The following is a 13739-nucleotide window of genomic DNA, read 5'->3' on the forward strand; positions in this document are numbered from 1 at the left end:
AGCATTTCTGAGACATTGTAAATGCTGTATCATCATTGCTTGGAGACTCAAATGAAGGCTACTAGTATAATCAATTCTTGGTATTACTAATGCTAGGATAACCGAGCTCTCTTATTCTCAGTCAAGCAAGGGGAGTATCAGCTTTAATGTTATTAAATGGCAAACGCCATTTTGAACCTCCACAGCAATTTAAGGAGCCATGGACATATCACTATCCAGTCAGACGCAAAGATTTCTCACTTGAACTACTGTCAAAGAACAGGTGCACATTTCCCTGCGCCAAAAGGTGGAAAACCAGAGAAGTGGTTGAGGTTCAACAATCAAAATCTTACTTGTTATTCATTTAAGAATTCATTGCAGACATATTGGAAGACAATCGGATGTCAGATAGTTTTATAAGAAGCTGCGTATTGACAGCATAATTATGAATGTCAAAGCCACACTCAATTTACCTGCAGCAGAGGTGGATGTAAACATGAAGCAATAGTGGAGTGAGTGAATGTCTCTGTGGAGTCCAGCAGTGGACCAACATGAAGTCAGACCTAATGGAGGCAGGAACAGAGTGGAAGTCTGCACAGTCAAAACAGACGCTAACCAATTAGGTGCACATGAATTACTCCAAAAATCCTATAAACATTGTCATATAATGGCACGATTGAATGACGGCATTGAGTGGCCAGAGAGATCTAAGAGGATCAGGGCAGCCATATTCCCTAAGTCCAACTAAAAGCAAAGGTTGTCCAGGACTGAAAAAGGACTGATTCAGTTTCTCTGGTTAGTCAGAAACCTACTTGCAAAGGGTTCGAAAGATCATGTGAGCCAAGGCAGGTTGAAAGATGAAATGCTGCTGCATTGTCACGTAATTTTGCCACTTAAGAAGATTAGATATTGGGCCTCATTACAACCCAGGCATTAAGGGGTTAACGGCGCCGTAAAAGGTGTCGGCGCCGTTAAACCCTTATCGCCTGATTACGAGGTCCCTTTGCGGGTTGCACTTTAACGCCTGCTTTTAGCAGACGTTAAAAAACCAACCCGCAAAGGGACCTAGGAGCTAATTACGGCACCGTAATTTACGGTGCCGTAATTAGCGCCTTCCCCATTCCCATTGAGCCCTATGGGCCAAAAATGGGAATGGGGAAGGGGCCATGGTGAATGGGGAATTACCGCCTTGCCAACCTTGGAATGGGGCGGTAATTCCGCCATTCACCATGGCGGACCCCGGCATGGACTGCCGGGGTCGTAATGAGGCCCATTGGGCAGTAATCCGAAAGATAAACAGCATCAGTGTTTGCTCAAACTAGTTGCCCATATTCCCGCTGTTCTTTCTGCCCTACACTGGCTACCTATCAAGCAGAAGATCGATTTTAAACGATATGCTTGCCCCATAAATGCATTTAATGGGCATGCCCCCAGTTGATTTTCCCATCTCTGATTACCCACTACTGTCCCCAGAGTGCCCATAGATCATCTGTCAAGCTTCATCTTAAAACATCACACTTCTGGAGGTGTAGGATCAGTGGTCACTTCGTATTTTTCTGGCACAAACACCCTGACATTCTCTTCCTTTCACTCTCAGATCCATAACTGTTTACGTGGTTTTCCCTAAAGATTTAAAGACTGGGCTCTTTCTTTCAGCCTTTCCTAATTTATGTTCTTTTAGAACTGCATGCAGCCAGAGATTAGTGCTAGAAATGTATATTTACAATGGTGACGTTTAAAATGTCTCCAGTTGCACCTACATTGCACACATTCTAATAATTGATTGTTAAATCCAGATAGCTTTTCTCCACAGTACAGGCTTTCTTTGGCGGCAACTTGTGGAAGGGTAAAGAAGAGGGCAACAAGTGGAACAATATTACAAATAAAAATAAGGCACTTTTGTACAATCCCTTATGATTATTGGCTATAGCTCTTTTCAGTCATTTGACAGAGCAATGCACTTAAACTGTGCTCAAACATAGAGGCGTTATAGCAACCCAAGAATACATGTTCATTTAGAACAAAGCTTTGTTTGCTGGACTCTGTTTTTGTTGGCTCTACAACACTAGCTTTTATGGCAGATGCAGAAAATACATGATCTGTATCCTTCTGTTGCAGTGATCAAACAACCTGGGGCCTTCTTCGGCAACTTCTATATATGTCAAACTCTAGGTGAAGGTGAAACTAAAAATGTAGGAACATATGTGATTTTGGACATTGGAAATAATGAATATGTCATGGAGTCTGCCGCCCCCAAAATATTAATCGGAGAGCCTTCCTTGTCTCTCTGTTTCAACAGCGACTGTTAGTGTCAGACTGAGAAGGGTTTGCCGGGTGCATTGATTCTGGATGTTGCCATGTTTGGCTGCATTGGTTATTTCGTAAACGGTCTTCTTCGAAGGGAACAGTTATAGGTTGGCATTGCTTCAAGGAGCTTCTACAAAGTATTTGGGTAAAGTATTTTCTTTTCACCATCACTCCGTAGCTGGGGAGAGCATCGCTGCTCCACCTGCACCTTCCCTTGATGATGCTTTGCCGGCAAAGAGTTCCGTGATGGCTGCTTCGCAGCGAGTGAAATCAGCTGACTTGATCAGCTCATGTGACCGGAGCCTCCTGCCTGGTTTTTCAGGCATGGCTTACATCTTGCAGGCTACCGCCGGAGCCGGAGGGCGAATGCCGGCCCCCTCACAGGGCGACTACTAAAGGTGGGCCACTTCTCAGCACCATTTTTTTTCACTATCACTTCGTAGCTGGAGAGTGCATCCCTGCTCCACCCGTACCTTGCCTTGATGATGCATTGCTGACGAGGAGTTCCATGATGGCCGCTCAGTGCAGCGAGCAAAATCAGCTGACTTGATCAGCCCATGTGACCGGAGCATGCTGCCTGGTTAGTTGGGCATGGCTTACATCTTGTAGGCTACAGCCAGATCCGAAAGGCAAACGCCAGCCCCCTCAAAGGGCCTCCTTCTAAGGGCCATATCCTTCCCTGTCTTGCCATGTTCAGGCATGGGAGGGCCATGATGGCCCCCGTTGCTGTGAGGACCATCCTTCATCACAGCTTTAGTGATCCATACATAGGTAAGGCCCCTCTAACTCCATGAATCCTGGCGGCCTCCCACCTCACCATGTCAACCTACATGTCTGGTCCAACACATTTGCCTTGTTCTGGCGTTGCAGCATCCAGTGCTTCCTTACTGTTCTGATCCACCTTGAGCCACCCACTCCCCTTGCTTCACCTCATCACATATCGCTTTCTTTATCTTCCGTTTGTCGAAGATAACACTCCTACACCGCGTCCTCAAACTGTTCTCGAAGACCTTTGACGCAGTATCTTTGCTTCAGGACCTGAGCGGCATCCTACTACTCTCTCTGTCCTCAGCTGAACTTATTCTTTGATCATGCACACTCCCACAAACAGCGCAACACTGACTGTCTTCTCAATGTCATATTTACTAAAGTGTCACTCTTAACTTTAGGTGTGCCCAACAACTGCACCCTCCTCCATTGTGTGCTGCTGTAGTTCTTTATGTGCATTTCCCACCCACTCTTATGTCACTGGGCCTCATTACGAGCTTGCCGGTCCGGATCCAACCGTTGTATCTGGACCGGCAAACTCTGAGTTGTGCTTGCGGGTGCCTTTCATTCCGCCAGGCCTGACCTATGGGGCTGAAATGGGAATGGGGATCTCCCGATTCAGGCACCCGCGAAAGGGCAATTACCGGGTCTGGCGGGGCTGGAATACCCCGGTCATTGCCCATTCGCGGGTGCCAGACATTTTCGGAAGTTTGGCAGCAGCCTGCCTGTTTTACCGGCAAGGCTACCGCCAAACTACTAATGAGCCCCATAGTCTGAAAACATGTTTCACGTCTAATATAGGCACTGCATTCTTCTCAGAGACACAGCCCACATCATTAAGTATTTCTGGATCTAAGGAATGAGGTTCAACTCATGTCATTTCTAAAAGGAGAGCCTGATCACCATATTTCTACATCCTCTGCCGGAGTATGCATAAAATAGTGCAACACCCAGAATAATCAAAGTAAATATCTATCAGTATGTACAGCTGATTAAAATTACATACTTATTTTACAGTCGTTCTATACAATTCAACCATCCATCTAAAGGTTAGAATCTGTACGCTGTTTGCTTTGATATGATATGATCGTTTATTTACATAGCGCCTATACACTATGGGGGTCATTACGACCTGGGAGCAAAGGGATACCGGGCACCGGTAATAACACTGGTACGGGTAATCCCTTTGCGCCCTATTCTGAGGTCCCTTTGCGGGTCCCGTCCATAACGCCTGGTTTTACCCGTTATGGACAGAACCCGCAAAGGGATACCGGGGTCAATAACAGTACCGCAATTTGCGGTACCGTTATTGACGCCTTCCCCCTTCCCATTGTGCCCTGTGGGAGCTCAAATGGGAACGGGGAATGGCTTTTCAAATGGGGACTTACCGGTCCCGCAAAGGTAGGAATAGACCGGTAAATCCCCATACCACCAAGTCGGTGGCGGTACCGGTATTGGTGCTAGCACCAACCTCGGAATGAGGGCCTATGTGTTTCAAAGCGCTTTGAGCCCATTACATACCTGAAGCCTGGTGAAAAAATATATATATATATACACAGGGAAGTGAAGTGCCGGAATGGCTATCACTGGCACTAGGTGGCACGATATTCGGAACAATAGTAAAGACATAGGGCCTCATTACAACCATGCTGGTCTGGTAACAACGGTGCTGGTAAGCCTACCAGCACCATTGTTACCAGACTGGCATTGTACGACTCTGCGGGTGGGAGCCGTCCCACCTGCCCACCAGGGTCAGACCTGGCAGGCGGAACGGAACCCACTAGCAAAGTTTCACGGAAGCACTGGCACCGTTATTTTAAGGTTGCTGGTGCTTCCATGTTCCCCATTCCCATTGAGTCCTATAGGACTCAGTGGGAATTACAAAATTACCGGTGCACGACTTCCTGCCTGCCGGACTCGGAATAGCCCAGTGGCAACGGGAAGTCAGGCGCCAGTAATATTTTACAGGTCTGGTGGCAACCTGCCGGTTTAACCAGCACAGCTACCGCCGGCGGACCCGTAATGAGGCCCATAGACTTATTGTAGAGAACACAATCTGATGTAAGAAGGGACTTCAGTCTTACAGGGTCCAGTTGTGTGAGACTTTGAAGGACTGTTAGGGACTATGTGGCCTACTGTGGGATGCACATCGGTGTCTGAGTAAGCAGAACACCAGACCACCCGCTAGCTCGTTTACCCATCCCTGAGCATCAATTAGTGTAGGTTACTAGGTTGTCTGTGGTATAACACATTGTTGTGCAGCTTTGTTAAATGTATGCCATAAAAAGGTTTGCCTTTCAAAAGTTGTCTTTTTTATCACGGCCGGAAGTACTTATCACAACTGCGATCGAATCAAATAAGTGTTGAACATTTCACGTGATTTTCCCCTAGGCCAATGCTGAGAGTCAAGTTTGCCATCATGTCACTGACTCCTTTGCATGTGTCTCACCCTTGGTGGGGACAGAGGTGTGTGGGCTAAGGGTGCAAGAGTTCAGTTGCCAAGATATTCTCAGAATGAGCACGTTTGTAGAAGACTGTTTCACTTGTGGTGCAATTAGGCACAGAACTGTACTTCAGTGCCCGAAAAGTTTAAATAATGTGAACTATAATTCTGCATAATGTTGTATTTCATGTTTCTTGTAAATGTGTACTAAAAATGAGTTTATAATAATGTTCTACAGCCTATTGATTCGTGGGCTCTGGTGGGAGCACTTCCCAAAGCTTGCCCTGGCAACTGAATGGATGGCCAGGTCAGAGGTCAATATACCTTACTTATGTACCCACCAGGGACTTCCATTTTACAAATACTCAGATAATTCACATCCATAATTCAAGTTAAAATGATACATATCATATTTCCAAGATTATGGGGAACATGGTTCTAAAATCATCAATGTATAACAAAAGTCAATTCACGTGTGACCCCATTACAAATAACTACAATCTGCCTTGGTGGTTGGTAGTTCTTCTTGGTGGGCAGTAAATATTTGGGCTAAGTGGGATTGCATATATCTATCCCACAGCACTTGACAAAGTGATAAAACCGGCCCTGTGGTACAGTTTCCACCCATCAACCCATTTCCAGACAGCGTAACACACATAAACGCAGAGGGTGGGTCAGTGGGTTTATCCCTTGGGACGCCCCCCCCCCCCCCTCGAAACCGGCCCAGGTTTCGATCATCTTTGGGCTGACTAGCACTATCTGCTATACAAAGGCTAGTGTGGGTCACAAAGTGGTCACGCAAACCCCCAAGATATCCATCCGCTACCACCTAAAGGGGCGCCTTTATCTTCTGAAATATCTTGAAAATCAAACTGTTTAACCATTCCTTTCAGTGAAGATGGCATCTTTGAACACAGCAAAGAACCTGGAAAAAGAGCCGGTCTTATCGTTCGAGCACACACTCGAGCTGATCTCAGGCCACAGCGTATATTATACCTTTACCTTACGGAGAGATAGAAGTCACCTTCTCTCCGCCTCTGCTGAATGTGTTAATATTGCAAAATCTCAACCCATAACACCTTCTTCTTTATCAACATATTTTCATGGGCCAAATATATAGGTTCGTTCAAATGTGCTCTGAAATGGCAACTGGGGGTGACTTGGCACTACATAGAAGAGAACTAAATTATTGAAAACAAACAATAAAATACACTGTCTTACAGAAATGATTCTTCAGGAAAATGCTCAGAGTGCATCATTGATGGGTTGCCCGAAAAACATCCCCATTACCTTCCAATCAAAATATTACTACATTGAAAATATGTTGCTTTACAGGAAATGGAGCTTGAGGCCCAAATGCCATCGGCAAGGATCCCCCACACTGCTTGCTCCCCAGTTCCCACGCACCAATACAGAGGACTCCATGGCTTTCAGACGATGACTGTAGACCCACCCTTTTCGGAATGGCTTTGGCAAAACAATTGGATGCGCCTTGGTTGCCCACCCCTCCCTATCCACAGCCACAATCATACACTGAAATTCAGGCTGCCTGCCTACCTGGGGCTCTGTGTCAGTGTGACACGTGACATTCTACAATAACTGCATCGCGGTCAGAGTGTTACTTTTAAGCAAACTGCGCACAAATCTTTCTCATGACCATAGGGCTTCAGTTACATAATTTTTAGTTTTGGCAGACATAGTAACAGGTTTACCATTTTTGTCCATGGAGTGGGGTTCCGACTGCTTTTTTCCAATATCAGCAAAGGATCGCACGATAGGAATCCGATTGCTTAATTTCTTCTGATTTTGGTGGTGATGTTGCTTCATTAAAGCTTCGTGTACTCTCTGACGAACATCTTCACTGAGTTGCCCAGAAGTCACCTGCTGATCCAGGATCATATCTGTTAAACAAGCAAACAATTAAAAACACATGTTTCTGAATACATATCTTACATTATTTGCAACAAACAACATCTGCTAAAGCAAAATGCTAATGATGCCCGAAAGGATTGCAAACATAAATACATTTTGAACACTTTGGGCTTTTCAACAAGTAGGCATCAAGTGCCAGCATTTCTAGATGGAGAAACAAAGAACTCGATTGTAAACGGAGATGTTAGTGTCTGCCAATACACAATAGGAAATGCTTCCTTTTCTTGAAGATAAAGAATGGACCACAAAATATGAAAAAAACATTCAGACCTACCCAATCGTGTTTCTTTTGTTGATCAGCTGAAATTACCTATTTAGAGTTATCCTTCCATTTAAGGTCATCCTTAGGGGCTTCTGGCACTGACAACTTTCCTTAAAACATGTTTGCACATCAAAACCTTTTAGTGATGTTTAGTTGATGGACCTAACAGAATATTTTTATATTTAAATTAGTATATTCCAATATTTTCAAAGTTGTGCTGATCAAACAACACAGGAAAATATGGGTCACAGGAATCCCCCAAATATGAAAAAATACATGTTTCAGTTAGAGAGCACACATCACGTTTGCTAAGCACATTTTGCTACTTACATGACATAAAATTAACAATTATTAGTACACAGCGAGGGCTGTGTGGCGGCCTCCCAGCCAATGGGGAGTCTCTGAAAGGGGCCTTTACCACATGGTATAGACGCCGTCCAGAGCCACCTCAGAGCAGGAGGCTGCCATCTTCCCTCGGCGGGAATTAGGTAAGTGCGCTCATGCATCGGCTTCCCCTTCCCACAACCCCGTTTTCCACATATACAATCTCCCCAACCCGGCCCACTTAACTTGCACTGCCTTGACCCTCGCAGGTGTTCTTGGCAAGTCCTAGTCACGGGAATGGGCAGCATGGAAAGTGAGAAGGGACTACATGTAGTACCCCAGCCCCTGATTCATGGCAGCCATCTCAATTTGTAGTTTTATCTTAAGATGAGAAATGGCAAAACACCATTTCTCAACTTGAGATAAAACCACACACCATAAGTACCCTGTTGCAACGTGCCAAGGTACTAATAGCAATATAACCCTTGAAGGGGGCATTAATTATCAGGAAATGCCCTGGGGCTAACGTTGAAGCCCTCGCCTCGCTCAGGCTTGTAACTTATGCCCCAGAGCATTACCTGACCGGTAATGACCCCCTGCCTGGTTATATTGCTTAACGCTAAACTGCACTGAAATATAAAGCCTCGATATATAACAAGTGTAAACTGTATGCAGGGGCCAACCTACATTAGAATGTATATGCTGTGCCATTCCCTGCAAGCAATTTATCCGACATTCACAACATTTGTGAGGTGAAGGTGAAGAGTAAAAGTGAGGAAAACTCACCTTTAGTCTTTCCTTTTCTTCTCATTCTCAAGAAAAAGTAGACACTGCATATAAATACAGTTTGCAGGAGTCATGTACTAATGGAATCTTATGGAATCGGCCTCGTTCTCACCAGGTGTATACCAAAGTGTATTCCATAGCAATCCATTTGTTGCACGCCTGCATGGAAATCTACAAAGCCGGACATTCCAGCGCAGCGCTTTTAGTGCCGACTGTTTTGGCGCTGCGCTTTTAGAGCAGGACACTTTTATGAGTGTCTTGTTGACCGCGGCTAGCAGGGTGCAAGGACCTGCCTACCAAGAAACGTATGTTTTACTTCAATATTTTGTCAACCAAAGCACGGGAAGTGCAGTGCTTTGATTGACGGTATAGTTAAACAAACAGTATCCGCTCAGTACCTGGAGCTGCACTCTGATTGCACGCTCCATGCAGGGGACCTGCACCAAAACCGCTGCGCCAAACCGGCCGATGCCCCAAGCACTGCGCCAAAAAACAGCGTACTGGACATACTCATCTCGACTCTGTGCCCCTGCTCCCCCGCGTCATTGCTCCGAAATAGGGCAGCACGGTAAACGGAGGTGGTGGAAAAGCATTATGCCTCTTTTATCTGATAGTGCCAAATGCCTGCCTCCACATGGCCGTACCATCAATCTAACCACAAAATCAATATCGTGATACACTCTTGTGGCTTCTCTGGTAACGTGGCTGGATGAACACCGGTTAAATGCCCCTCATCCAAATGCGGCAGAAGGACTACTGGAAATGGGATTACACCTCACGTGCTGGCTTTCTTTGCCCGAGCCCGTCATCTCTTTCGTGTTTTCCATATTCATGGCATCTTTATATGCAGGGTCAACACGCACAAGCAGTATGGCTACAAAGTCATGTATTTTGTTTCTAAAAAAATGAAAACTTTCAAGCTTCACTATTGACAATGTACAAATAACCTACCACGCATTTGATATATTATATGCAGAAAATACGATTAAAAAGTGAACTTTGCATAAGTCGTACACTATGCAGACTTTGCATGACTGCACATTGCCATCAAAATGAAAAGGGCTGGCAAAATAAAATGCCCAGAAAACTACTCCCTCCATGGATTCCAAACATTCCAGTGTTACAGTATGTAGATTTCCAATGTGTACTTTGTAGTACCACATACCATTTGTTACAGTGGCATTAACGTGTGTCTGGTAACACCAATGCACACACGTGGGATCCCTGTCCACATTTGGTTGTGCAGCATGCACGTGGTAAACCCACTGGTGATATCTTTGAACACTGAGTAAACAGGATTTTGATCCAGAGACCGAGCTGCAGTCTGGTTGGTATTGAAGCAAGTTTCAGAGCCTTAATTAAAGCTGCAGTTTCTGAGTGCAAACCTCTGCCTGACCAGTTTCAAGCTCCATCCATTAGACAGTACCCCAAAGCTTGGCTGGCACCTGATCAAGCCACCAGCTACAGCTGGGCCCATCTCAGGTTACATCTACAACACTTGATCTAATCACCCCCAGCTTTTGTATCCATGAACTACCACCAAGCTACTCTTAGTGCTCTGACCTCAAGTCTGCTAATGAACAGCCAACAAGTTAAACAACTTGTACGGCAATATCAGCAAACGTAGTTTCTTCTTACTCATCGTTATTGTAACCCGATTGCCTTGTGGTATGGTATGGTACGGGCACTTGTAGAGAGAGCACTAAAGCCAAAAAGTTATCTCTGGTTTAAAAAACAGATAGAGGTGCAAGAACTGGCAGAGATGCCAGTTGATTAAAAAACGTACGTTTTCCGAGTCTTGAGAAACTGAAAATGATCAACAGTGTCTCGGAGGGACACAGGAAGTGAGTTCCGTAAAGTATGGGCAAGAAGTGAGAAAGAACATCCCCAGCCCGAGCTTTACAATATGAAGCTGTAAATGTCTCCACCCCCACTCCTGATCTCCTGCCGTATAACTAAAGCATGCCCCCGAAAAATCAGTTTTACAGTTTTGGACAGGGGAAGGCATGACTTCTTGGCAAATCTCTGTCTCAGACAAATCCCCCACTAGCCACTCAGGGCCTCATCACACCCTTGGCAGCATTCTGGTGGTAAATTCACTGGGACACCACCAACACAAATAGTTTTACTGCAATTTGGTATGGTACTATTACCGCTGGATCCAGTATGGTGGTAAGGCTGTTACTCCTCATTTGTTGAAGAGTCTGTAGGACTCTATGGGGCAGTAACCGTGTTATTACTGCTGGCAGTATTAGTGCTGTGGAAATAGCACCGCAAATGGTCAGAAAGTGTATAGTTTTACCTCCAGCAAAAAGCTGGAGGTAAATCTCCAACTTTCCGCCCATACTCGGGATCGGGCGGAGCAGTAATGTGGCGTTAATAGTGTTACCGTCGCATTTTTGCCACTCTGCCCAACACCTGATGAGGCTCTAGTCTCCTGGTGCTTTATCCCCATCTTGCAATTCTTAGTAGCTATCCACTCAAGAAAATGGTGACCTTTCAAGCAGAGACTGTTGACCTAGCTAATCAACTTACATCTGTTTCAGGCCATGTTTGCCCATTGATCCAGCTCAATGGGCAACCTACCAATTTAATAGTATGTGCAAGAGATAATTGAGTAAATGTATAGGTAGGTTTCAATACAGCTCCTAAAGGAACCCGTTCACAAGGTTTCTCACAGCTGTTACGTAGTATTCCTGTTGAATGCCAAACAAATTGGCACAGCCAATGAACATCCACCTCCCACAATGTATCCACCTCCCACAAAGTACAAAAAGAGGCACCCATCTGGGTTTAGGAACCTGAATGATGTCTCACAAGAGGTCCTGATTAAAGCATTCTCTAACATTGACCATCTGCTTGGCAACTAAAATGTTCAACATATTGAAATGCAGCATAACTTAGGCCCTGAACATTGCGTTCCCATGTCAAAAATCATGAATACAAATCCAGTAAAGCCGAAGCCTACATGTGCTGCAAAGATTACATTGCATATGTATGTTGAAAATGCATGGTAAAAAACTTTTGCTATTGTTCATTTAGAATTCAAATGCTTCATTAAATGGTGCCACGAATCTGGAGACTTCATCCCGCCTTCCCTAGGAAGTGCCACCCCCTTTGACGCTAGGGAGGTGAGCCCGCTAAGCAAAATCCTCTCCAGGGGTTTGGGAAAGCGGGGCCTCACTGGGAGTGTCACCCCGCCAAATGACAAGGACTTCAGTTCCCATGGGGTACTCCCTATACCTAGAGTATTATCTGCCTACATCAGAATGAGAGACACTGATAGCACATCTATAAGTTGGACTCAGAACAACCCAGACATTACCTCTAGGTGTTTGGCCCAAGGTAATGCTGAACTCTTCATAGCCTTGACAGTTGACAGTAAACAAAATACCCCTGTAAAGCCACAGATATAGAATAAAGGGCCAGCAACCCTTGACTGGAGAGAAAACATATGCACAGACCAGCCTCAAATGTGTGAACATCAGCGAGGGGCATAGCCGCACTGGACAGCGAAGTTGGCTGTGGCACAGAGAGAAGCAGACGCTGAAGGGAGCCACTGCCGGCCTAAAACCGAGACATGCAGGGCCTGAGAAGCAAAGGTCGTACATTGCAAAGCAGCCTTGAAATTAACACCCAACTGGAAAACGGAAAATCTGTGTAGCAACCCAGCAAGACATCTCCATGAAGAGAAGAACAAGGCTTGGGAGCAGTGACAGATGTGTGAGTCAAAGGAATAAGCTGAAATATGGCTTGTATATGTCCACCTTATTTGAAAATACTTTACTGGAGCTCATCAATGAACATCTTCTCTGGATGAATGCCCATCTATGTTCTGGGAAATACTTCATTTACCATATATGTACTATTAGTTGGGACCTAGTTTCCAGTTAGGGGTTTCTAACTGCCATCAATGGTCACAAACTTCATTTCTGTTTAAAGTGGCTCTCAATTACTATGGGCTATTCCTTTCTGATCTTACTGTGTTGTGTATTATCTGCTCAGGATGAGTGCTCCAATAGACATGCTCATGCTTAATCCAAACGCAACAAAATTCATAGGTTGCAAGAATCACCAGTAGTCGTTCTTCTTCTTAGAGCATATGGCTTTGAGTGTTTTCAAACATGCATGATCACTACTATTGCATAAAAGATCATCACACTTCTGCTCAGCATGTAAAATGTCCTCATAGGCACTACCATATAAAGCTCTTTTCTCCCCCACCCCATCACTTTCAGCAAACATCTCTTTAACTACCCCCGCCACCCTCCGTCTCTGGAAGAAAACCATCCTCTCTACCTGTGGTTTTCCCCAGGGGTCTAACCTCTCACCCTGGCTTTTCAACCAATACCTGGCAACTCTTGCCCACTGCATTGCCATTTTCTGCTCAAATATCCAGTGCTATGCTGATGACGCTCAACTCATTTTAAGGCTGCCCTAGGCCACCTCCTCTCCCTCTCTCATTTCTGATTGCCTAACTGCCGTTCAAGATTAGTGTGCCGCCAATGATCTTTGTCTGAAGGCCAGCAAGACGGAGATCCTCCTCATCGGCACACCTTCACCATCCTTTCCCATCACTCTCTGGCCGGCCTCCCTTGGTCCTCCTCCATTCCCCACCTGCAAGGCTAATAACCTTGGGGTCATCTTTGAATCCACACTTTCCTTCTCCTCCCACATCTCGGAGGTCTCTACAAAGTCAAACTTCCTACTGCACCTCCTCAGAGGTACTCTGCCTTTCTTTTTTTTATTATTTCTTTTTTATTTGTATTTGGTTTACCAACCTTTTACAAAAGAAATTTCAAAGGATAATAAAAAAATAATAAAAATGCACTCTGCCTTTCCTCTCCTTCCCCAAGAAGCTCACTGTCTCCCAAGCTCTGGTTCTCTCTAGGTTAGACTATTATAACAGCCTTTTTCTAAATCTACCTGCCTCTACTC

At 45.1% G+C, this 13739-nt stretch overlaps 1 protein-coding gene across 8 annotated transcripts in view; it reads right to left on the reverse strand.

The window, feature by feature from the left end:
- The window catches only part of SLC4A10 (solute carrier family 4 member 10), a 1479043-nt gene that overhangs the window by 473435 nt on the left and 991869 nt on the right, over positions 1-13739 (reverse strand). For all 8 annotated transcript variants that reach the window (XM_069616332.1, XM_069616329.1, XM_069616333.1 and 5 more), the window contains exon 6: positions 7210-7398. In XM_069616332.1, coding sequence (XP_069472433.1) covers positions 7210-7398 — 189 coding nt within the window. The remainder of the gene's footprint in view (positions 1-7209; positions 7399-13739) is intronic.

The sequence above is a fragment of the Ambystoma mexicanum genome, chromosome 9 (genome assembly GCF_040938575.1).
Source record: "Ambystoma mexicanum isolate Mex_15411 chromosome 9, UKY_AmexF1_1, whole genome shotgun sequence".
NCBI lineage: Eukaryota > Metazoa > Chordata > Amphibia > Caudata > Ambystomatidae > Ambystoma > Ambystoma mexicanum.